At 38.7% G+C, this 26,537-nt stretch overlaps 1 protein-coding gene across 1 annotated transcript in view; it reads left to right on the top strand.

Annotated features, from left to right (window-relative positions):
• LOC126184059 (uncharacterized) overlaps positions 1 to 26,537 on the top strand; it is a 211,081-nt gene that overhangs the window by 115,430 nt on the left and 69,114 nt on the right. The window contains exons 3-5 of the mRNA XM_049926420.1: positions 1,245 to 1,307; positions 5,270 to 5,476; positions 16,975 to 18,119. Coding sequence (XP_049782377.1) covers positions 1,245 to 1,307; positions 5,270 to 5,476; positions 16,975 to 18,119 — 1,415 coding nt within the window. The remainder of the gene's footprint in view (positions 1 to 1,244; positions 1,308 to 5,269; positions 5,477 to 16,974; positions 18,120 to 26,537) is intronic.

The raw sequence follows: 26,537 nt of genomic DNA, 5'->3' as shown, positions 1-26,537 counted from the left end.
AGATGTGCTCTCAAGATGAGCAAGAAGAAGAAGAAGAAGAAGAAGGAGGAGGAGGAGGAGGAGGAGGAGGAGGAGGGCCTTCAGGAAGGAGAAAATAACCAAAGTCTAGCAGTCCTCCAGTACACATTGCCTCTCCTGGCTAAGATTGCCAGGCTACTGGAGAAGAATAAGATAAAAACCATCTTCCATCCTCCAGCAAAAATCAGGAATATGCTGGGCTCAATGAAGGACAACTTGGGTCTAAGAACACTGGATGTCTATAGCATTCCCTGTGAATGTGGAAAACAATATATTAGACAGATGCAGCATTGCATCATACACTGCATCTCTGAACAAGTGAGAAGTGTTCACCTTGGACAAAATGAAAAATCTGCAGTAATGGGGCACAGACTCAGTGAAAAACACACATTTCAATTTGAAGAAATGAAGACATTTTGTAGACTGAAAGGTGTCTGGGACTCTATTATTAAAGAGCCAGTGGCGATACCGGTTGGTGATAACCTGGTCAACCAGGATAGTGGCTTTCAACTCAACACCACGTGGAACACAACTTTAGCAAGAATAAGATGAGAGCACACTGACTGAGGCAGGTCGGTGGCGTCGGATGGAATAAACAGGCTGCACCAAGACAAGACACTAGGACCCGGCACTTGTGGCCGCCCCCCACCACATGCTGCTGCACTGATTCTGTTCGGTCTGATTGGCCTGACCAGTGCCAAGGATGCAGAGAAGCCTTTGGTCTGGTGGCTATAAAGATCCAACAAGCTGTGAACTCGACACTTTGCCTGAAGATGGCAAGTAAGGAACTTGCTGAAACATTGCCAGAGAACAACACATTGACTCAGGTGTGAACCCAAGAAGATTTTATTGTACATACACCAGTAGTCATTTATTCATTGATAACTCTCTCTCTCTCTCTCTCTCTCTCTCTCTCTCTCTCTCTCTCTCTCTCTGAGGCCACAGCAGCCACAGACAGTGGTTGTGTGTGTGTGTGTGTGTGTGTGTGTGTGTGTGTGTGTGTGTGTGTGTTCTGACACCCTCTATGTTGTGACCCAGCATCTCTGCTATTCAGTGAGTAGCAACTATCCTTCTCTTAACATGCTCACGGTTGGATTCACAATAGGGCAAAAATGTATCAAAAGTACTTTGTATGTGTGGAATGTGAAATTTATTATACATTGCTCACAAGCAACATTGATAATTCAGAAGGTTATTTTATCATTGCTCAAATGCTTTTCTTTCAGGGTTGTTACTTTGGCCCACTTGATGAAAAGGAAAAAGTGGAATGGTCTGCTCACAGTTCAGAGGTATGTTTTAGATACTGTAATTTTAGATACTGTAATTAATGTTTCTGGTGCATTCCTAATTTATTCTGTTTGGCCATGACACTTTCTAGTTTTCTTAAAGGGCTATATTCAGTGATGTCAATTTTTTATTTTCTATTTTTTTTTTCTAAAGCCATATTCCATGTTTAAATACTGAAATCACTTTAAAAGTGGGACATAATATTGAAATATTATTCATTGATATGAAGAGCATACACATTTTTGTTCAACTGTGATTTCACTTAGTTTCACCTTCTACCTTTGTGACAGGTAAGCTGATTTAAATAAAAAGGGACTGGAAATTTTTTCATTGGTATGTGTGAGTTCAATACAAGCTATATCCCTAGCATTCCTAAGTTATGCATCCACTGGGTGATGCTAAATATGAGCAGATCAGTCAACATTAGATGGATTCCAGTGTGGTTTTGCTAAACCCATGTTTCTTAAGCTGAGAATTGGTCAGTCCTTCATTATTGTAAGCTCCACCATGCTTCCATGACCACTGTTTGCTATCCTAATGGAGCATTATGTGTGTTTTAGGGAGCTTGTCTGAACCACCTGGATCATGAATACAGTTTAAAACGTCTGTAAAAGAATGTCAGCCTAAATGTGAACTTCAAATCAATGGGCTAGATGACTGCCAATGCAAATTAGTTAATGGCAGGGGCACCAGCTAGACCTTACTTGCATTTGTCTTGGGTGTCCCACCAGACCCACCAGAGAGTACTAAAACCAAATTAAATGTAGATACTTTAAGAGGAGGGACCCCTGAACAAGCCTCAAATAAAATAAAACCCAGAAATAAAAACAGGACAGTATTGTATCAAGATAATTTATTATTATTGCAATTATTGTAAGACGAGAAGCCAGTTTTGAGAGAAATGTATTGTACTGGTTGTTAGAACTTCAAGTTAAACACACATATTTTGGAATGACACAACAACACATATAAGTCACGGAGTAAGTTGACAAGTAAGACATGTGTACACGTTAGCATTCGAATGAGCGCTGAGTCCCAGTCTAGCGTCCGCTGCTCGGCTGGCTGCTTAGGTGGCGAAGCTGCTGCATGGCTGGCAGACAGCGCCGCACGTAGAGGATGCGCGTAATTGCGCGGTGGCACTTTGAATGATTGGCGAGTCACAACACTGGTAAAACTGACTCATTCCATACTCTTTGGTATATTCACAAGATGGATCACCAGAATTCAGACTAAATAAATAAATTAATTTTACATTCAGAAGGGGGCGGAAAGATTAGGAATTACCCTGAAAGCTGTGAAAAGACCATGTACAAGCAACCTTCTGATGAAGACTGCTACAAGCAATAAAATTATTCAAAACAATCTGAGATACAATCATGTAATCTGTGAACAGTATAACACACTCGGCTTCTGTAAGGATGTTGTGATATTGTAGATATAAATTTGAAAGATCTTCAGGAAGAATGAACAATTAAAAATAAAGAAAATTACTAATGCAATCAAGAGAAAAAAATAGCAACTGTTTAAATAGATTTATATTGCCAGAACACATAAAGAGTGTGTTCAGATACATGTATTTACACCAAATCATGTTTTATGCTTAAAATGCCAGATGTTCAGACGTACCACTGCTGCACACAGGTAGACCTACTTGCAGCTGAGGTGGATTCTTAGGACATGAAACTGAGCCTCTATTACTCTCCCCTGTAGCATTTTAACTGATAGAGGAATCATTCTGTATGGAGTAGAGAATACAATACATTTGTTAAGGGAAGGACAGTCTAAGAGTTGGAAGTTTTCAAAAAAATTCCTTAAGCTGGAACAAAATGAGCTTTCAAGACTCCACCTTTTACAACTTTGTTTGCTCTAGCCCTGGAAGGAAAACCTCTTTTTAAAACTGATACCAATAAACAGCTAGAGAGCACTAAAGGTGCCACAAATATCTGCTAATACTCTTGCAAGAGACCAATTAGAAATATGCAGTTCCCAAAATGATGATGCAGCACATAATCTGATGCTTGCAGAGCTATGGCAGCCCATTCTTCCTCAAGAGCCAAAATCTGAGAAGATAGTGGTGATTGATGCTGGGGCCTTGAGTGAGGTTGATATTGTAACTCACCCTAAAGGTGTCTCATTGGGTTTAGGAGAGCAGGCCAGTCCATTTTAGAAATGTTGTTGTCCACAAACCATAACCTCAGAAACGCTGCTTTATCATAAGGTGCACTGTCATGCTGATATACACAATCATCACCTCCAAACTGTTCCTCTGCTGTACACAGTGCACAATTCTGTTCATACACTTGCAAATCTAGTGTTTTTCTGAACAGAATAAGGGGACGACACTCTAGTTGTGAAAAACACCCCAGTACCATAACACCACCTCTTCCACTCTTCAGAAATGGGACTTAACATCTGAGGTCATCAGTCCCATAGACTTAGAACTACTTAAACCTAACTAAATTAAGAACATCACACACATCTATGCCCGAGGCAGGATTCGAACCTGCAACTGTAGCAGCAGCACGGTTCCAGACTGAAGCGTCTATAACAGCTCAGCCACAGCGGCTGGCTCTTCCACTCTTCACAGTTGGCACTGCACATGATGGCAGTTAATGCTCTCTGGGTATTCACCAAGCCAAGCCCAAACACCAATTGTCACAGGGTAGAGCACAGTTGCATGAACCGCCACTCCAAACCCATCATTTACAGTCCTTCATTGTCCAGTGACATCACTCTTCACACCATCTCAAGTGTCGCTTAGCACTGATTACAGAAATGTGTCGATCCCAACATTTGCCTGAAGCGATTTAGGGACATCATGGAAAACCTAAATCTGGATGGCCAGATGTAAGATTGAACTGTTGTTCTCCTGAATGTGAGTTCAGTCTGCTAACCACTTCACCACCTTGCTCAGTCCTGATGGATTAGTTACCCAGGTGGCATACAATGACTAGTTCACAACTGATGTAAATGAGCTATTTTGGCCAACCCCATCTGCTGTTACTGTTTGTCTACTGATAACAAAATACTCCCTACCTCCTTTTATACTGGTGGGTCTACAACTCGTATGATCTGGTGGTCAAGTCTATGTTACACAGGAGTGTCCAGATACTTTTGGTCAGACAGTGTACATATGACATACATATTCCTTTCTACTAGTACTGATAGTGAGTGTCAGTTTTGATGTTGAGTTATCTGTATAAGGGATGCACTTCTTCAGACTACTCAGGCTGGTATAGAAAGGTAAGGAGGAATGTGGTATGATGACATATACCACAGCTGTGAAATGGACTACACAATAATAAGTGAAGAAGAAGAAGAAGAAGAAGAAGAGGAAGAAGGATGAAGGATGAATGAATACTATATACTACTACACCTGTGGTAACAAACTATTTATTAAGACATACAAATGAATTGCAAATAAATAAATTGAGTTAGACTATGTTATAATTCTCAGTCACTTTCAGAAATGTAACAATAAGTCTAAAATAAAATTATATCTACATATTTTACTAAACAACTCCTTCTGAGTGTTTGTGTAATATCTAGTGGGAGTTGTGACTTTTTATTTAACTTTTTCTGAATTTAGTATACTATCAGATGGATTCTTTAGACAGAACTCCACAGGTATTGTACTTTTTGATGTTGATTTTTTTTTCTATCCAGTAATGTACATTGGACAATAACAGTTCTAACTGTTATCTGTATTGGAAATTTTGTCTTGTCCCTGCCAAAGACAGGTTCCATATTTAGGTGTCTTAAGAGTATATGAAAAGATTGCAAGTAACTTTGTCTGTTCTGTATTAACATTAGTTGAAGAACTCTTGTGCATTTATATTTTGTACATTTGTAATGTAGCTTATTTCTGTTCCATCTCATAAGTCATAGATATTGGGGATAATGCACCTCCATTATGTCAATCCAAATTACAATGTCAATTACAATTATTATGTTGTTGTCCTAGAGTGAGGCAGACACAGATCCAAGTAAACTGTGCCGATGTGTCAGACACTGCCCTGTTCATCACAAGGCACCATGTTCAAGCAGGCATAGACATCCACGACTCAGGTGGAGGTGTCCTAGCCATATGACTTCAGCTCCACAGCAGAAGCCAACCACATGGCTTTTAAGGAAACTAAGCGATATGATGAATATTGCATCAGGACATCAGGTACTTGTTTCATTCACTTCATCTTCTTAATTCTTAATTTTATACTTACACTGATCAGCCAGGATATTATGACAATCTCTTTGATGTGTACACAAGTATCCCTAAGTCAGCTCTAAGGCATATGATAGATATATAGTAGGTTCTGGTGAGACAGAGGAATATTTTGATCAGCTCCACATTACCATGTTAAAAATGGTTGAAATCAGCTTGCTTAAGTGACTTTGACAAAGGACAGATCATGATTAGCTGGAAGTTAGGGACAGGAGTAACAGAACAGCCAGACTCACTGAATGTTTGCTTCCTGCCATAACAATGCAGTTTCAAATATTTGTAGAGACAGAACTGTGCAGAATCTTTAATCAAGGATGTAATAGGGTGTCTTAATCCCAACTCAGAAATGAGAAACCACTGTTGAGGAAACTGGATTCTTCTGTGACTGAATTAATTCAAACAGCTTGAGCCCACAAAATTTCCCACACAGTCCAAAGTTTATTTAAGATAGAAGAAGACATCACAGCAGTCAGCTCTCTGGTGTCTTGGTAGCTCTGGCAGAACCATCACCTGCTCTGTAGTTCAGATAACTTTGTAAACAACTGTATCAATGGCAATGAGCTGCATCAGCAGCAACATCATTCCCAGGCTGTAAATATTGTTTCCAACCCCCTTCCCCCCTCCCCACGGCCAGTGTGTGTCCCATCAGCATGCAACATGCAGCAGGTGTAGTAAAAAGGGGTTTGTGGGTATGTTTTAGCAGCTGTGCTGAAAATATGTCCCAGCCCTCAGAAGTGAACCAAGTAAGTGATCAATCTATGGAAGTGCAGACTTTTCAGAATGCAACCCAGAAAATTTACTGGATGTGTTCACTGGCAAACATCCTGTGAGGCTACTCTTGGACACTGGTTCTCCTATGCTAAACCAATCTAATTACTTAAGTTTAGCATGGCTGCCTTTGCACACAGCTGAGACAAATCTTTGAGTCAATTGATATCATTGTGTGCCTTTGCTAGAAAAGTTTCTAGTTTTATTTACTTACAGCTAAGTCACTTGTTCCACAAATTTTCTTATGGCTGCCTACCACAAAGTGCACAATGTTTTTTGGATAGACTCTTTCAGCACTCTTGGATTTACAGTTCATCAAACAGTGCACACCATTTAATCCAAAGGGCTCTGTACTGCCTTAAAGACTTTCTGTGATAGATATGCTCAAATCTTCTCACTTGGATTATGGAAGGCAGTCCCCCAATTGATCGTGAAGATCCTGGAACTTGCAAAGTGACAGCTGCCCCATATTTTTTCAAAGCTCACCTGGTGCCCTTTGCTCTAAAGGGTGCCCTCAAAACAGAGCTAGACAGACTCACCCATGTAGACATGTCAGAACTCTCTTACCTGTTGAACTAGCTGTGATGCAAAGGCACACATTTCAAGTGGCCACCTTGCTATCAACAATTTTTCTTTTCCAGGCTTTAAAGATTACCTTATGTAATACACCCTTGCTTTGCCTATGGTAATAGCAACTGACACACTGTAAGTATCTAGATGACATCATTCAGTTAAACTTAATTATTGTTCCCTGTAACCACAGTGAATATCACTAATGTTCTGTTTTACAAGTATGTTTACAATAAATTTGTTGTATGTAATTCATGAAATTACTTGCCTTTCAATGGCATTAGTTGTCTAGGAGATGATTTTGGCAGTAATAATATTAAACATATTGGTTCATTCTCAGTGTAGACTGAAACTTAGTGTGACTCTTTAGTTCATGGTTAGTTATGATATATTAATCCAAAAATATGTTGACAAAAAATTTGAATTACAAATGAACTGTTCACAAAGAAAGTGCCAGAGAAAACTTGAAATAACAATTGCTGCTTCTTATGCATATTAATGCCTTATAAAAAATGAGATAAAGAGCTGACTTCTGGCATGCTTTATGCAAACTTTGGTTGTTGTTGTTGTTGTTGTGGTCTTCAGTCCAAAGACTGGTTTGATGCAGCTCTCCATGCTACTCTATGCTGTGTAAACTTTCTCATCTCCAAATAGCTACTGCAACTTCCTTCTGAATCTGTTTACACTATTCATCTTGTGGTCTTTCTCTACAATTTTTACCCTCCATACTTCCCTGTAGTACTAATTTGGTGATCCCTTGATGTCTCAGAATATGTCCCACATACAGATCTCTTCTTTTAGTCAGGTTATTCCATAAAATTCTTTTATTCCCAATTTTATTTAGTACGTCCTCATTAGTTACACAATATACCCCCCTAATATTTATCATTCTTCTGAAGCACCACATTTTAAAAGCTTGTATTCTCTTCTTGTGTAACTGTGTATCATCCATGTTTCACTTCCATACATAGCTACACTCCACACAAATACTTTCAGTAAATAATTTCTGACACTTAAATCTATATTTGATGTTAGCAAATTTCTCTTCTTCAGAAATTATTTTCTTACCATTGCCAGTCTGCTTTTTATATCCTCTCTTCTTCAACCATTGTCAGTTATTAATGTCAAGGATAGGCTAAAACCATGTCTCACTCCCTTCTCAACCACAGCATTCCTTTTATGCCCCTCAACTCATGACGGCCATCTGGTTTCTGTACAAGTTGTAAATAGCCTTTTGCACCTGGAATTTTACCCCCACTACCTTCAGAAGTTCAAGAGAGTTTTACAGTCAACATTGTCAAAATCTTTCTCTAAGTATACAAATGCTATAAATGAAAGTTTGCCTTTCCTTAACCTACATTCCAAGATAAGTTGTAGAGTCAGTACTGCATTGTGTGTTCCTGCATTTCTCCAGAGTCCAAACTGGTCTTCCCTCAGGACAGCTTCTATCAGTTTTTCCAGTCTTTTGTCAAGAATTCATGTTAGTATTTTGCAACTATGACTTATTAAACTGATAGTTCAGTAATATTCACACCTGTCAGCACCTGCTTTCCTTAGAATTGGACTTATTATATTCTTCTTGAAGCATATAACTTCTAATTATGTGCCAGAACATTCAGAAAAATAATCTTCTGAAATGTTTTATAAATTTCAAATTATAAATTAGTTGAAATTTATGTGTAGGTTTTCTGAAGTTTTAATGTCATTTTCACAAAATGTAAAGATTTGTATTGTATTGTATTGAACTGAGGACCTAGAAATGACGGAGGAGAGGCTTCATCCCCCCCCCCCCCCCCCCCCCCCCCCCCCCCCCCCCCCCCCCCGTAGCCCTCAGAGGCTCATGACCCTACAACAGGCTACAACAGTCCACTCACCCCACCGCCATCCCACACCGAACCCAGGGTTATTGTGTGGTTTGGCCCCCAGTGAACCCCCCTGGGAGCGTCTCACACCAGACAAGTGTTTGCGTGGTAAAGTAATTATGGTGTACATGAACGTGTAGACAGTGTTTGCACAGCAGTTGCCAACATAGTGTAACTGAGGCGGAATAAGGGGAACCAGCCTGCATTCACCAAGGCAGATGGAAAACCACCTTAAAAACCATCCACAGACTTGCCGGCACACTGGACCTTGACACTAATCCGCTGGGACAGGACTGCCCATTGCCTCCAGCAATGGGCACTGTACTTGTCTAATTTTCATTATCCTATCCACTATCAAACAGTGACATGATATGCAAATGCAGACACACTGTCCTGATTCTGCATAGAACCTAACTCGGCCTTAGACCAACATTAAATGGGGTGTATCCAGGTTGATTCACATCTGGAGTTAACCATCTCACCATTTCCCTTAAAATCCTGCAGTGTCAGAGCTGCTACCTGCAGGAACACAACAATACAACACCTTGCTCATCAACCATGAGTGCTGCATCTACTGGACCCTGCCCACTGGCACATCTTCTGGGAGAAAAATTTGGTGCAACACTTATTCTGACCAAATATTTGGTCTGACATTGTGGACCTGATCTGACAATGTTCTGCCTATCAGGCCTATCAATTTGCACCATCCCAGTTGTTCTCTCCCTGGTCCAATGTCAAGATCCATGGGACCATAACCACTTAGAATTTGGTGACCTGTTTTTGGAGTCCACATGGTCAGTCATGATCTATTCCTTTTCTCACTTATCTTTTGAGTTCCATATGTTTCAGGTCACTACTGCCACCATTATCACATCCTTGGAAAAATCTTTTTTTCCCTTGAAGGCACCCCATGCACTTTGGTACCTAATATTGGGGTGGCATTAACCTCCTTTGGTGTGAAATAGGACTCAACTCCTTCATATCACACCCTTTCCCCTGGCTTACAACAGTTGTGGAGGATGCTTTATCTATATTTTTTAAACTCAAAAGATGTGTAACACTTCTCCTAATGCCCTCTATAGTTTTCTAGCCAGTTGCAGGGCCAGCCCAATCAGGGGCTGCAGCATGGCCGAGTGGCTTCAGATTACCTTCACCCTACCCTCTTGGATATGCTGTACCCACTTGCTGGCACATTTCAGTGCTAAGGCCTTTCCCTTCTGGTTGGGAACCCCAGAGTGTGCTTATCAGTTCAGGTACCACTGAGCCTGGATCCACAGGATGATCTCCATTTGCCATTCATCCATGATGTATATGGTGACTTCCGCCCATGAACTTTTACTGCGCCATTGAAGTCAATTTTGCCTCTGTCATCCTGATCAGTAGCCTCCTGCTTCTCCAACCCTGGCAGATCCTCTAGTCCTGTGGTGACTTATGCATTTTCCATCAAGCCTCATCCTGCCTTGGCCTTCCACAGTGATGCCCATGGACATCAACCCACCAATATTCTTAGTGACAACTATTATGGACCTTGAACTGCTTGTGTCTTCTCCCCTAGTGGTTGCTGCCTTGGAGACTGTGGCGAGTTCACCATCAGCTTGGCTCAGGTTTTCATATCATGGGTCTGTAGGTCATAGACAGAACTTTGATACAATGTGCATTGTATTGTGCTTTGGGAATACAAAGGAGACTTCTGTATATATCTCTTGTTGTACATAAACCAGAGCAAGCCCCTTTGGTTGTGTATATAGATTGCCTTGTACAAAATTCACGTAAGAGTAAATGTGTCCACATTGGGACAATGTTATTGTTGTGAGCTGTGCTACATGCAGTGTAGTGTAGTGTAGTGCTTAGCATCACTGGCTGGTGCACTGCTGGCCACCCATTCAAACCTGACCTCACCAATTATTTGTTATTCAGAATTTATCATTTCTGGAAGTTTCTTGAAATGTCTTATGACCATAATGTTAGTATATTCTGGAATATTCAATCTTTTGATAATTAGCAGCATTCCATAGTCTTCAATGTTTGTATCAATAGCTGCACTCTCCATCCAGAAGGTCAGTTCTGTTTAGACTGTACATTGGTGTCAGTAATAAATGTACTTTCAGTACTAAGTGTTGAACTTCATTGATGACCATGGCTTTGGATTTAGAATTGATTGTGATTTAGACATGACAATCTTGGAGATGCTGGATATTGGTCCCACTATTTATTGATCCAGTATCTTTTGACCCAATTGGTCAGGAGGTATTAGAGAATGTTAAAGAACTGTTTTATCAGTCTTTATCACCAATCTCTGCTACCACCCATATGTGGCAGGAAGAATGGACTTGCTCAACTCAGACTAATGCCACAATCATTAAATGACAATCCAGTATCTGTCTGATACAGGTACAACCAACTTCTACACCAAGTATAATGCCCAACAAAAGAACAGACATTTGGAAGACAGAGGACAACTTGTGAGTGTATTTCCAGTGCAATTGCCCATGACACATTGTATGCTACTGCAGAGAAGGAAGTTGAGTTTGCAGTGTCTACTATGCCACCATCACAACAGTCCTATTGACACAAATCAGCTGCAGTTGATTATAACTGACCTGTTGGATGAAGTCCATCACCATACCCTGGAAGAGAATACTGCCAAACATGTGATAGCCTTCCTCACCCCTGTATAGAGGTACCAGCCACTCACCTAACCACTGACTTCTGGAAAACTAAGTGAGGCGACCATCTTTGGAGGTGAGACTGCCCCAGACACAAATCCTCCATGGATGAAAAATCACCAAGATGTCAGGGAATCTCATTGGTGTGACCGTCAATGGCCAACCTGTCAGGGTACTGTTTGACTCAGGCTTTTTTTCCCTGTAATGTTGGGTGCTTATTTTCATCAGCTAAAGAATACTATGTTCTGTGATTCAAAATTAATTGTGATGAAAGTTGCAAATGGGAAATACATCCAGCTGCCAGGTACATGTATTGCTAAAATAACTTCCATTGTCAGAAGACAACCTTAAGAATTTTCCATTTTATCAGAATGTAGTCATAATGTTATTCTCAGATGGGGCTTGTTGCAGGTATTGTAGACAGTCATAGACTATGGGAGATCTGAGATCCAGATTGAAGAAGTTTTTCCAGCAAGCATAAATAGCAAAGGTTGTTCTGGATGGCTGTTTCCTGTTGAAGACATTGTTATCCCACTATCATCAGTAAGATGAGTTCCAATCATCAATCAAGATACTCAGTTCAACCATGAAGCTATTGTCAAGTACTAAAGGCAACTCGGGCTCACAAAAGAAAGCTACATGCCAGTAATGATCATAAGCATTGTAGGTGGTCAAGAAGAACTTTGGATCACTAATTATCATGAGCAGCCACAATTCATCCCTAAAGGATGTGTGTAGGGATATCAAAATAAGTTCAGTCAGGGCACCTTAGCATCATTGGTGAAGATCATGCTACGTTACCATCACAAACAATGCAGGGGTGTAAGCTACTATTGAACTGTCAATAGGATCTGGCCTGACTGAGGAGCAATGTTGGTGAGTGATAACCATTCTGCATCAATTTTCAGATGCTTTCAAATCCAGAGTGGAGAAAACACAGACCAAGTGGCCTATGGCAAAACACAACACTGGGAATTATCCATGAATTAGCCTGCAATCATATAGAATGTCAACATTGAACGATGGACAAGCATGGAGGAAGTGGAGAAGATGCTGCAAAATTACATCATTGAACCTTCAGGGAATCCTTGGTCCTCTCCTGTGATCTTTGTGAAGGACAGCACATGGTTTCTTTGTGCCCTACCAACAACTGAACAAAATCATGAAAAAAGATGTCTATTGACTGCTGTGTATTGATGACATCCTAGTCTGCTTGAAAGGAGCAAAGTATTTCTCCACTATCAACATGTAGACAGGCTGCTAACAAATTGAGATTGATGAGATTGATCACTAAAATATGAGCTTAAAGTTATGCCATTTGGGCTGTGTAACACTCCAGCTACCTTTGAACATATGATGGGCAACATGCTTTGACACCTTAAATGGATGACATGTCTTTGCTGTGTGGATGATATTGTCAGTTTTTCAAAGACTTTGAAGAACATCTAGCCCACCTTACAACTGTGTTGAAGTGTGTTCAGACTGCAGGCCTCTGCCTGAATCTCTTCACCAACCAAGAAATAAAACTCTTGGGGTCTCTAGTGAATAGTGATGGAGTCAGTCCCAATCCAGAGAAAATAAGAGAAGTCGCAGATTTTTTGACCCTTTGGCACAATTGTGACGTGAGAAGTTTTCTCAGAATGCGCTCACACTACCAGTATTTTATAAAGATCTTCTGTAGCAAGGTACATTCCTTGCAAGAACTACTGCAGAGAAATGCCACATTTTCCTAGAGTAGGGTATAAGAAAGACATTTTCTTGTGCTTAAGGAGTTCTTAAATCTTCTCCAGTTTTACAATTATATGGCAAGAATGCCAAGACAAAATTCCCACTGACACTAGTGGTTTTGTGATTAGGTGAAAATTCAGAAAGGTGCTGAAAAGGTGACAGCTTATGCTTCCAGAGTACTCTACAAGTCTGAGATGTACTACTCTGCAACTAAGAAAGAGTTCCTTACAGTTCTTTCATCCATCAACAAGTTCTTACCATATTATCTTGCAGAACATTCTTCATTGTGACAGACCACCATTCCCTGTGCTGGCTGACAAGCCTGAATGATCTGTTGGGGTTGACTGGTGGGATGGGCACTGAAGCTTGATGGGTATGATATCACAATGGCATACAAACGTGCAGAAACGTGTGCAGAAACACAACAATGCTGACTGTTTTTCAAGGAATTGTTTGGCAGCACACGGAAGCAAAGGTGAAATCTCAATCATTGCTGCTTTAAATGGCATTGCTGCTACACAGAGGGAATGGCCAACACTGCTGAAAACCATAGAAGCATGGAAGAAGGAGGAACTCGCCAAAGGAGAATTACAATTAATTAATAGAGTATTGTATAAGATGAACTATGATCCAGCAGGGTGAAAATGGTTGCTTATCATCCCAGCCCATCTACGGCCAGCTGTCCTGAGTATTTCCAAGATGCTCCAACATCCAGGCATTTGGTGTTTGTGAAAACTGTGAAGACTCTAGGCAGAATAAGATTCAGGTGCTGCTGTCCAGGCCTCTACTGATCCATTAGACACTATGTGAGTGACTGTAAGGAATGCCACTGATGCTCATGTCGCAATTACCTCCAGGGCAGCTGATACCAATTCCACCTGTGGCAGCACCATTCCACAGAATTTGAATCAGTCTCTTGGGGAGGTCTCTGAATTCAACAAATGGGAATTGATGGTAAAAGTCTGCACTGACAATCTCACCCAGGCTGTCATAGTTGGCTTCAGTGAGATCTTCTGAAACTGTGACTCACAATTGTTTAAGGAGAAGGAGCAATGCCATGAGTCTGTGATGCATGCTGCATGATGTAACGGTTAGTGTTGTTGCCTGGTGTGCTGCAGGTTGCCAATTTGAACCCAACTGCCAGGAATTATTTGATATTTAGATTTAATCATTTATGGAAGGTTTTTGAAATATCTTATGTTCATTATGTTTGTATATTGTGGAACATTCAATGTCTGTGTAAATAGCAGCATTCTGAAGTATTCAGTGTTTCTAATGAATAGCTGCACTCTCCATCCAGGAGGTCAGTTCTGTTCTGGTTGTACACTAATGTCAGTAATAAATCTAACTAACTGTTGAACATCTTCGATGACCCTGCCTTTGTATTTTGTAATTGATTGTGGCTTGGATGTGATATTATTGCTGACCATTTGCATCTTTTCTATGATGTCTTTCCCATCAGGTTTGTCATTTTTCAGTAGGACACTTATCCATGCCACAGAATCAGAATTATGCTGCAGTAGTTTGAGAGCGTAAATGATGAATTCTAGTTTTGCCAGATAACTTGCCATGTACCAAACAGATCTGAGATGTCATTGAGGACATGTGGTGCCTTTCACCTCTGTGCTCATAAAAATAAAGTTTATAATACTTGCACAGCTATGCAGTTGGCCAAATTAGTATTCTGGCTGATCAGTGGGCACCATTTGTTAAGTACAGGCCCTTATATATATAAGACATTGGGCCATTCAAACACTTGGTTTTTACAGTAAATTATATGTGTGTTTCTAACAGTGCAACTCTTTAAGAATCAATGCAATGAACAAGATATGCCACCCTAGCAGTTTCTAGATTGTGTGTACAAATAGTAAACAGTTGAACATATGGTATGTGTTGTTTATAACAGTAAAAAGACTGTATGGGTTATATGCAGGGTGAGTTTTTTGATATGTACAAAAAACCAAAGGATATACAGGTGACACTGAAAGGAAACTGAAAAGTAATATAAAATTTTTATGTAAACCAACATTTACAAAATTACTGCTACTTTTCTGTAGCTCAGAGATGACAAGTCAAAGGGACATAAAACCAACCATTTCAGATATAAAATGATCATATCATAAGCATTTAATGGAGCTGCATCATCTATAAAAAGAACATTGATTGGAAAATGCTTAAAAACATTTAGTGTTGAAGCTTTGGAAACTTTGAGATTTCTTTTTGCAGATTTCTACATATAAAGGAAAAGAAATTAGTAGAAACTCAGGCTCTCTTTACTTAAAGTTTCCGTTTCAAAAGCCAGTACAAGAAAGAGGGAAATAAAATGAGTGGTACATAGTAAAATAAGTCACAGATGACAAATTCACTCAGGGCACAAGGGTTGAGAGAGTCATAGCCATAGATATTAATGTAAGGACTAATAGTAAAGAGTAACAGACTGAAATCATATTTATGGGAAATCAATGTTATACTTAGACAGAAAAGTATGTGAATGGAGCAGAAATTAGGGAAGAGGAATTGTCATGATGTAAAACCACCCCCATCACAACTTCATTCATTAAACAGAACAACTCTGTTGAAGCTCCTATGTTATAAATCTCATGTGTGAGAACTATTCAGTAGTCAATTTGGCATGACCCATTCAGCTACCAGTATTAGCATAAAGATCACTTGGCTTTCAACCAGAATGAATGGATGAACAATACTCTTTGAATGAACAAACTATGTAACACAGTTTAAGTGCTTGGATGACTTTGTACAAAAAGAACCATGAAAAATATTTTCTCCCACTCTCAACTCTTGAGATATTCACTTGTTTGAAGTTTATTTTCAGCACTTGTTTGCATTCCCTCCACCTTATGCTTCAACTTATACCCATATCTTCTTTTTTGTATGCCTCTTATTTCTCATCGGCATTGTTTGTTTACCCTATTTGGTGCTCAGCTTAATTGTCTGTAGTCAAGTGTATTCAGTATCTCTTTTTGCTCTTCATTTCTATTGTTTTACATTGTTTGCCATTTCATGTCTTTTTTCGTGCTTCAGATTCTATTAACTGATTTTCTCACATCTGTATATTTATTAGGATTCCTATGGCTATCTACCCTTTTCACTTATGCCTTTATTGATAATTTGTCCTTTCGAAATTTTTACTCATCAGCTTCCTCTCCTACTGTAACACTGTAACAACATGTACATGTATCCTGTTGTTGGTGTCTGTTCCATCCTAACTTCTAGTGTGTCTTGTGGTCTAGAATTCTGAATGAGTTGAATGACTGTGCTTTACTTTTAAAGGCTTTCACATTTCACTTTTTGCTTTAAACATGAAGTTCACATTTTGGATGCTTGAGGTGTCATCATCTTACTGTATGCTTTATTAGTAGTGCCATATTGTGTTGGTTTGGTAAGTAAGTGTCTTCATCAATTGTAATGAAGGAAAATATGACCATTTAGAAATGGCCAAAATTTTATGAAATGTCATTGCCTCCAAAGCTTCCAATGATTTTTGTTTAAGCACAAATGACAAAAAAAAAGGGAATGCAGAAATCTGATATCTTAAAATCAAAGCTGTTTTTTTTCATGAGTTTAAAAAAAGGGGCATTTGATGAGAAAAACCAAACTAATTTATGCCAGCCTAATAAAATTTAGTTTTTAATGTCATGTTCTGATTTTAAATAGAAAAAGTTTATTGAAAGGATAACTGACAATGGTTTAATCAAGCCAGCATAGATTTCTACCACTGAGAGTCACTTGATAATTAATTTTTCATTTCTAGGTTTCCAAATATTTGTCAGTAGATTAAAGGTAGTTTTTAAATCTTTCCTAAATATACCTTATTTTTCTTTATTAATTACAGGTTGCTGTTGTAGGAAGTCACATTCCTCAGGATACACCAAGTTCAAGAGAAATAGGAAAATGCCAATCAATGCAAGTACAACTTTTGAAGTCAAAAGAGGAACCAATGCTAATATCTTTTTCTGAAGATAAAGATTTTTATTGTCAAGCCTGTCATGAAATGCCATTGCATACAGATAGAATTTGTGGAGAAACTGTGACAGATACCCCTCATTTAATTAGAGATGAATCATATGACTCACTTGGATTCTCCAAGGGGATGCCAAGTGAAGGGTCATTGGATAGTGTCTGCTCAGAACTTAGCTTAGATTTATCTTTACCAGAAATTTCTTTGGGAACAAGTACAATGGTTCGTTTTGAAGGCATACAGCAGGTAATTAATCAGATAAAAAGTAACTGTGACAACATGAGTGAAGACTTTGAGACAATTAAATGCAATAGAAATTTACCTGGCATGTCCAGCTTAATGAAAGGGGGAGCAACTTGTGATCAAGATATAAAAGATGCTCTTCCTGAAGAGGAAGCAGAAAATGTCAAAGAGCAGCGAGCACGGGCCTGCTTTGCAGGACTATACAGCCTTACTGTTATAAACAATAGCACATCTTCTGAACTTTCTGATGCATGTCTAAATACTGATAATAAACAAGGAAGCTTTGGATCAGCTGAGTCATTTGAGTGGGATTCTCCAAATCATGTAATAAGTACAGAAGTTTGTGAATCACCTAGTAATTCAAAAAATATTTGTGTTAGTGAATCAGAAGGACTAAATAGTGCTAGTGACTATATCAAAACTGGCGTAAATATTGAGGAAGGAAGTGCCAAATGTAATGATGCAGATTATTTACTCTATCGTCAGTCTATAAAAGTAAATGAAACTACAGGTATAACAACTGCTGCAAGTGAAGATGACTTGATGGCGCACTTGGAATGGGATGATGATTTAACAGAGTTCACAGAAGCAAATGGTAACTCTAAACTTGATGGTGACTTTATGCATACATTGGAAACATTGGAAATGGACATGGAAGCAGAGCTTCAAATGGAAGAGGATTTTGCGAAAGATGATTTTCTCATAGATGGTGCAGATAGTGCTATGACAAGCTTCATCTCAACAAGGAGTGGTACTGATACTTGCTCAATAGAGAAGTATGTTTGTTACTGTACATTCTATCTTTTATGTAGCTAGTTATTTTGAGTCATTCTTTGTAATTAATACTAAATAATGGTCATTTTCCACTGGAAACAAATATATAAATTTTGCTTTCTTTTTTACTCTTTCAAACTGATATTTCTTCTACTTAGCAATATTTGTACTTTTAGTCTGATAGCCTTCACAGTTATTCTCAGCCACTTAACAAAGAATAAAAAAAGATTCCTGTGTACTTTAACCAACTTCATAACTAACAACACAACTTGGTTGGAAATTTCTGATGCCATCAATCTCAGCTTCCAGAGAAACTTCAATTTTACTTTTGATTAGAGTGCATAGACTGTTTAGCTCAAATTCATCTTCATTAAGTTTCCACTGACTATGATTAAGTAGCTGAAATCAATTTATTATTAGTTATTCTCCATCATATGGTTCTTGGGATTGCAAAATTATATATTTTGGAAAAGTCTGAAATTTTGTAAAAGACTGGTACCTAAGATTTCTGGGTACCATTTTACAATTATTTTGCGTCATCCTTTATTGTTTTCAAATTTTTGTCTGTCTAATTTCAGAAAATGAGAGGCAAGGTCAAAATATTCTCAGCAGAATAACCATGTCAATCTAAAATTATTTCTCAAGCTTCTGGGAGTTATTAACACTACCCATATTGCCACAGGATAGAATCCAATTACAGAAATGTGTCCCATGAATCTAATTGTGTTAGCCACAGCTATAACTACTACTGAATGCTGCTACAGTGGTACCCAATTGAAAGTGAAACTCAACTCTCCATGTTTTAGACCACAATTTTTCATGACCAAGAGTTGTTAAGCTTGACTTCAAACTAGCAACCTAAGACTACAGCGCTCTCAGGAAAGCTTTTGGGTTTACTTTGCACTCATTGCTATCTTCTGAGAATGCAGTTCCAAATCACACACAAGGCACACTCAGTATCCCTTTAGATATTTGTGGAAGATGAATTGATTTCAAGTATCTCTACAGTTATAAAATCACAATAATTTGAAGCATATTAAAGGTCTTGGTATGGGCAAACTTTGTTGTGTGTGCCCTTATGAAACTATTTTCTGTGATGACCAAAATCTCTGATCATTCATTTTGTAACCAAATAGACATGTTGTTCTTAATTGTTGTAGATAACGTTCCCACCACATAAAATACAATTAGTTTGAGCGCCCAGCAGTCACAGAAAACAGCCTCACTAACCAACACAGGAGAAAGTATGATAGCAGCTAGTTGGTTGTGCAGAACTGTGAATTACCTACATTCAGGCTGCTTCTTCCACTGTGTAAAATTGCAAACTCTACTATTCTGGCTATTGACAACAGCTTGTGACAAAGGTGTCACAATGAATTCAGTACTGGCATCTGTATTTAATGCCTTTGTTGTACAACCATATACAAGGGTTCTACATCTACATCTACATGGTTACTCTGCAATTCACACTCAAGTGTCTGGCAGAGCATTCATCAAACCATTTTCATACTACTTCTCTACCATTCCACTCTCGAATGGCGTGTGGGAAAAGGAACACCTAAATCTTTTCGTTCGAGCTCTGATTTTTCTTATTTTATTATGATGATCATTTCTCCCTATGTAGGTGGGTGTCAACAAAATATTTTCACATTCAGAAGAGAAAGTTGGTGATTGAAATTTCATAAATAGATCTCACCTTAAAGAAAACCACCTTTGTTTCCGTGACTGCCACCCCAACTCGCCTAATATATCAGTGACACTCTCACCCCTATTGCGCAATAACATGAAACGAGCTGCCCTTCTTTGCACTTTTTTGATGTCTTCCATCAATCCTACCTGGTAAGGATCCCACACTATGTAGCAATATTCCAGGAGAGGACAGACAAGTAGGCTGTCTCTTTAGTAGGTTTGTCACATCTTCTAAGTGTTCTGCCATCAAAGCGCTGTCTTTGTTATGCCTTCCCCACAATATTATCTATGTGGTCTTTCCAATTTAAGTTGCTTTTAATTGTAATTCCTAGGTATTTAGTCAAATTGACAGCACTTAGATTTGTGCTATTTATTGTATACCCAAAATTTATTGGATTTCTTTTAGTACCCATGTGGATGACCTCACACTTTTCTTTGTTTAGTGCCAATTGCCATGTTTCGCACCATACAGAAATTCTCTCTAGATCATTTTGTAATTGGAGTTGATTGTCTGATGGTTTTACTAGACAGTAAATTACAGCGTCATCTGCAAACAATCTAAGGGGGCTACTCAGAATTATCACCTAGATCGTTTATGTAAATCAGGAACTGCAGAGGGCCTATGGCACTACTTTGTGGAACACCAGATATCACTTCTGTTCTACTCAATGATTTACCATCTATCACTATGAACTGTAACCTCTCTGAGAGGAAATCATGAATCCAGTCACACAATTGAGATGATATTCCAAATGCATGCAATTTGATTAATAGTCGCTTGTGAGGAATGGTATCAAAAGCCTTCTGGAAATGTAGGAGTATGGAATTGACCTGAGATCCCTTGTTGACAGCAACTTCATGGGAATAAAGAGCTATCTGTGTTGCACAAGAATGATATTTTCTGAATATGTGTTGGTTATGTATCAATAAGTCATTTTCTTCAAGGTGATTCATAATGTTCGAGTACAGTATATACTCCAAGATCCCACTTCAAATTGAGGTCAGTGATATGGGTCTGTAATTCAATGGGTTACTCCTAATTCCTTTCTTGAATATTGGTGTGACCTGTGCTACTTCCCAGTCTTTAGGAACAGACCTTTTGTCAAGTGAGTGGTTGTATATGTTTGCTAAGAGAAAGGTGCTATTGTGTCTGCATACTCTGAAAGGAACCTGATTGGTCTCCCATCTGGACCAGAAGACTTACCTTTATTAAGTGATTTGAGTTGTTTCGCAACACCTAAGATATCTACTTTCATGTCACCCATGCTAACAGCTGTTCTGGTTTCAAATTCTGGAATATTTACTTCATCTTCTTTCGTGAAGGAATTACAGAAAACTGCATTTAGTAACTCTGCTTTAGTGGCACCATCATGGGTAACATTTCCATCGCTATCACACAGTGACAGTATTGAGTGTTTTTTTTTTTTCCACTGGTGTACTTTACATATGACCAGAATCTCTTTGGGTTTTCTACCATATTTTGAGACAATGTTTCAGTGTGGAAACTATTAAAAGCATCTCGCATTGATGTCCACACTAAATTTTGAGCTTCCAGTCTTGGGGATTTTGCATTCTTCTGAATTTGGCATGCTTTTTTCATTGCTTCTGGAACAGTGTTCTGATGTGTTTTGTGTACCGTGGTGGATCAGTCCCGTCACTTACTGACTTACACGATATGAATCTATCTACTGCTGTCAATACTGTATCTTTGAATTTGAGCCATAGCTGGTCTACACTTACATAATTAGCTTGGAAGGAATGGAGACTCTCACTTAGGAAGGCATCAAGTGAATTTTTATCTCTTGTTTTAAATAGATATTTTTGCATTTATTTTCAGTGGTTTTGGTTGATATGGTTTTGAGCCTTACTACAATGACCTTGTGTTCACTAATCCCTGTATCCGCCATAATAGTGGCAACTATTTTTCTACAGCTCATACAAAATAGATACATGTTTCAAAGTTTTACTGAGCTTCAAAGTAGTCATCAGCATTGTGTATAACCAGTGATGTCGAAATCAAAGGATACTCTTATGATCTGAGAGGTATAAGCTTGGAATTTTGCCCAATATTCAAAACTCACTGTTCTGTACAGAATTGTTGTGTTATTTAGAGTCTTCTTCTCACACTCCATCAGTGAATAGAATGGGAAGAAACAATAATGTTTGATACAATTAAAAATAACCATCAGTCATGCGGCATGAAGTGATGTGGAGATTAGATATGTAGATGAAAACACTGCAGCAGATTCTTCATGTTTGGAAGGCAAGGAGGGTGTGGAGGAACAGTTGAAACATTTTTGAAACTGTGTTTTATTACAGTGATTTACCTAATTATTTTACTGTAGAAATGTAGATAAACATTGATGAACTCTGCTTACATCAAATTCCTAAAAATGTAAAGCCATACTGTCACTGAAGATGTGTTCATTGTTAAAAGCAATTCATCAGAATGAAAGTGACTGGTTGGTGTTAATTGACCAGTATGAGTGGCAGTGATGTCAAATGTAGAATTTGTTCTCTTTTGTCTGTGTAAAATTTTTAACCATTCCTGGCTTGATTCTGCTACTCACAAATTTCAACAAGCTCTGGCATAGTGATGTGGGTAGGTGGGAGGGGGTGGGATGAGCACTCAGAAGAAACTCATACCAAATGCTTAAGTCACCACATGCCTGTTTAAAAAAAAATCAGACTCAAAGGGTCTGTTTTGGAAGAGATGGAATAATTAGAGCACAAAAAATAAGGGAATTTTATTAATACATAAAACACACCCAGTTTAATAGTGCCCAAGAAATCACAGAATCAGTGATTTCAGTTCATAGAGATATAATTAAGTAGGAAAGCCCTGGTTGGATGGGGTGGTTTCCGAGTCATGTAAGACTTGCATTCTGATCACTGTTCACATCCCTGAAAGTGTTTGAATCACATATCTTGGAATATTAGTTCCTGGTCAGCAATAGAATGGAGTCTGTCATGAAATTTTCATATTGTTATTGTAAATTAATAAAAAAACATGCAATTAGTGCACATTGCTAGGTACTTTGGTAACAATTGTTTGATCCTCAGTGCAGAATCCATATTTTGCAGCGTTTTCCTCAAAAAAGAATCTGAAGAAGACAATGAGACAAAAAATGTGTGCAAACAATAGTAAATACTATAGTATGTAGTAGTGTAGACTGATTTAAGTAAAACATTCCAAATAACATGTGCACAGTTTCTTTATTTTTGTCAGAGATACAGCTGTTGTAAAACAATCCAAATAAATACTCACTGAAAGTGTTCAGCAAAGGCAAAGTTGATTTTCATATATTCTGCCTCCAGCTTCAATGCATTTTTGAATTCTCTTGACAACACCATGTGTAACTCTTCTGAGATCATCTTGGTGTCCTTTTACAAAGGCAGCACTGTTCATGATGAAAGCAATCAATTTGTCTCTTGTGCTTACTTTTTCTTTTAGACTTTGCCTTTCAGTCATGGCCACAGGTAAAAATCTAAAAGTGAAAGGTCACAGGACCTGGGTGGCTAAGAAATTTCTGCCAATCCACCTTCCAGGGAATGTGAGGTCTAGATGATGTTTCACCTGATAACTACAATGTTCAGGGAACCAGTCATGCTGGAAGAAAATATTTGTCCTTGTAGCCAAAAGAACCTCTTCCAATAATGCTGGGAGCTCATTTGCAAAAAAGTGTAGATGATGTGGTAACATAACAGATCCAATAAATTGATTGTCTACTGTACCACACCACACATTTACAGAAAAGCATTCTTGAAAAATATGCCAACAAAGACGTACTGGTTTTCCTCAGATCATCAATGTGAGTAACAAGTGAGTAACAGTAATCTGGGCTTACTCAGCATTTTTCAACTAGACAACAAAAAATTTCGAGTCTCTGCCCTCATCTCCTCCTTGAAGGTGTTGAATCTGCTGTAAATGATAAGGATAGAGGTCATGTGTACAGTGTGTGTCCAAAAAGTAAGCTGAATGTTTTTTTCTGTCAACTCAGAAAGTTGCATTGCTGTGACTGGTGGAGGAAAAGTTAGTGGAGGGCTTGGGAAGGCAATGCATTCCTTGCCAGTTGCTTACTGGCCATTGCCCAATGCAGATTGTTCATAGTGTGTACCTGTGTTCAGGTGACACATTGAGAGATCAAAATACCATGGTTCACTGAACAGCAACAGCCCATTCAGTTTTGTATTAAGTTAGGGTAATTTGGTTCTGAGAACTTTACAATGTTTAAACAAAGTTTGGAGATGATGTGATGTCTCATACTGCCTTAATTGTTAGCAAGCTCCTGGCCATGCACAATGCGTCAATGCTGCCCCAGCCACTGTGCAGTCCCAGTCTAGCACCAACAGACTTCGTTTTGTCTTCTCGAAGAAAGTGAACCTTAAAAGGGCCATCAGTTTGGGATGCTGGATGCCATGAAAGCTGCCATGACAAGGTGTCTGAAAGTGGTTCCCATTAACATTTCCCAGGAAGTCTATCTGAGCTGGTGGAAAAAGTGGATTGATGTCTAAGAATGCTATTTTTAAGAATACTAAACATTTGACTTTTATTTTCAGTAACCTGCTCTTTATGGATTAATTTGACTTATGTTGTGGACACACCTTGTATGTAGCCTGCCACATTTTTGAATGAGAAAAATTGATATGTGTAGAAATTCTTTGTGTACTTGTTGAAGGACTATGCTCTGCCAGCTGAATAATGTCTTATACTTCATCTACACTCAACTCATTTGCACATTCAAATGAAATATGACTGCTTTGCTTTGCATCATTCTCAGGCAGTTTAGTGAAATCATTAGAAAACATTCTTGAATCTGTCAATTTGTGATCCGGAAGTCGTCAAGTATTCATCATGTGCAGCAGCAATGTTCCAGTACAAAACACAAGTACCATACCAGCCTACTCAGCATTTTTAAATGGGTGTGGCATACTTACATGAGAGAATAGAAGTGACCAAAAGATCACAAGCACAGTTGAAAAATTCAATTATATAAACTCAAGTACAATTTTGCAACATGATATCTAAAACAAAAATGATGTCTGATAAATAAACCCATTGCAACTGAAATACCAAGAAGCAGAATGAAAACTTATCTCTGTAGCCAGTTGTATCTCCATAACCAATAAAAATTTGACACATGTTGTAAGGAATGTTTTATTTAAATTAGTCTATTCTATGACCTCCTAAAATGTTTGCTGTCCTTTGTGAAACATTGTGATACATAAAAATACATTAGTGACCTGCCCCACCTTTGCATAGCTAGAATTAAGTATCTACAGCTGGATGACTTGCCTCGAGTAAAGGTCATAAATTACATATGAAAATCTTCCTAGTGATTCAGTCTACTGATTAGTGAAAGCTATCATTATCTCTACTGTAGTTCCTGAAATTAGCCTTCAGATACAGGCAATAAAAAGCGGTGGGTGACTTTAATTCATTTTAGTTCACCCACTTTGCATTAAATATTTATGAATAGAATACACAAATCTTCCCCACAAGCCAGTCTGTCTATTACAGAAAGCTGTACATTAATTGTGAGATTAACTTTCACATAAAGACAGAAAAACATGGTGGGGAACTAAGGAGGCATAGTAATATTTTAGAAGGTGATAGTATAGACAACTTTGAATTAAACATTCAATATAAGTTTTGTCCAGTTTTTATTGATTACAGAGATATATCTGGTTACAGAGAAAAGTCTTCTTTTTTCATGTTGGTAATTCAGGTGGTATGGGTTTATTTGTCAACTGTCACTTTTGTTTTGGATTTCATGTTGTGCATTTGTACTTCAAAGATCTACTTTCTTTCTCCAAATCTCTACTGTGAAAAAACTTCTTTACTAACCATCCCTCCAGCCAGAGCCAACCCATTTCTAATACTTTACCTCACCTCTCCCAGTTCATACCATCATCCAACTGTGACCCTCCCTCTCTCCCACTTAACCACCCCTGATTACTTTCCACGAATTCCTTACTTTCTAATTGGTCTCACCACCCTTCCCCTGATCCCTTCCCAAGAATACAAACCTTTCAACAAAAGAAAGAACAGCCATCGAGCAACATCAAAACAGACCCTGATTTAATCATCCTGAATGCTGACAAAGGCTTCACCATGGTTATGATAAATTTCAGAGACTACATGACAGAAGGCATCACACACACACACACACACACACACACACACACACACACACACACACACACACACACACACACATGAATGCCTTCACAAACAGGCACTATCCCCCAAATCTAGTTTTAAAACAGATTTTGTACTCCATAATCTCACATGCCCTTAATCCTCCCACCATCCCAAAGGATCAGCTGCAAAGAAGCACTCTGCTCACCACCGAGTATCATCCTGGACAGGAGCAATTGAACCATGCCCTTATCCAGTGCTTCCACCATCTATCATCATGCTCAGAAGTGAGGAACACCCTACCCATAATCCTTTTTACCCCTCTTAAAAAGGTATTCCATCATCAACCCAACCTACACCATATCCAGGTTCATTCCTATGCCACTCCCACTCATAACCCAGATGCAAGACCTGCTTGATTCACCCACTCAGCACATTGTACTCTAGTTCTGTCACAGGTTTACCTTATCCCATCCTATCCTATCCCGTCAGATGCCCAAGGAGCCATGTCATATACCAGCTTTGATGCACTTTCTGCATAGAATTTTGTGTGGACATGACCACCAACCAGCAATCTACCAGAATGAAT

Source organism: Schistocerca cancellata, chromosome 4, assembly GCF_023864275.1.
Source record: "Schistocerca cancellata isolate TAMUIC-IGC-003103 chromosome 4, iqSchCanc2.1, whole genome shotgun sequence".
In the NCBI taxonomy this organism is placed as follows: Eukaryota; Metazoa; Arthropoda; class Insecta; order Orthoptera; family Acrididae; genus Schistocerca; species Schistocerca cancellata.
The sequence above is the reverse complement of the archived record's forward strand: the minus strand, read 5'-3'. Positions and strand labels throughout refer to the sequence as shown.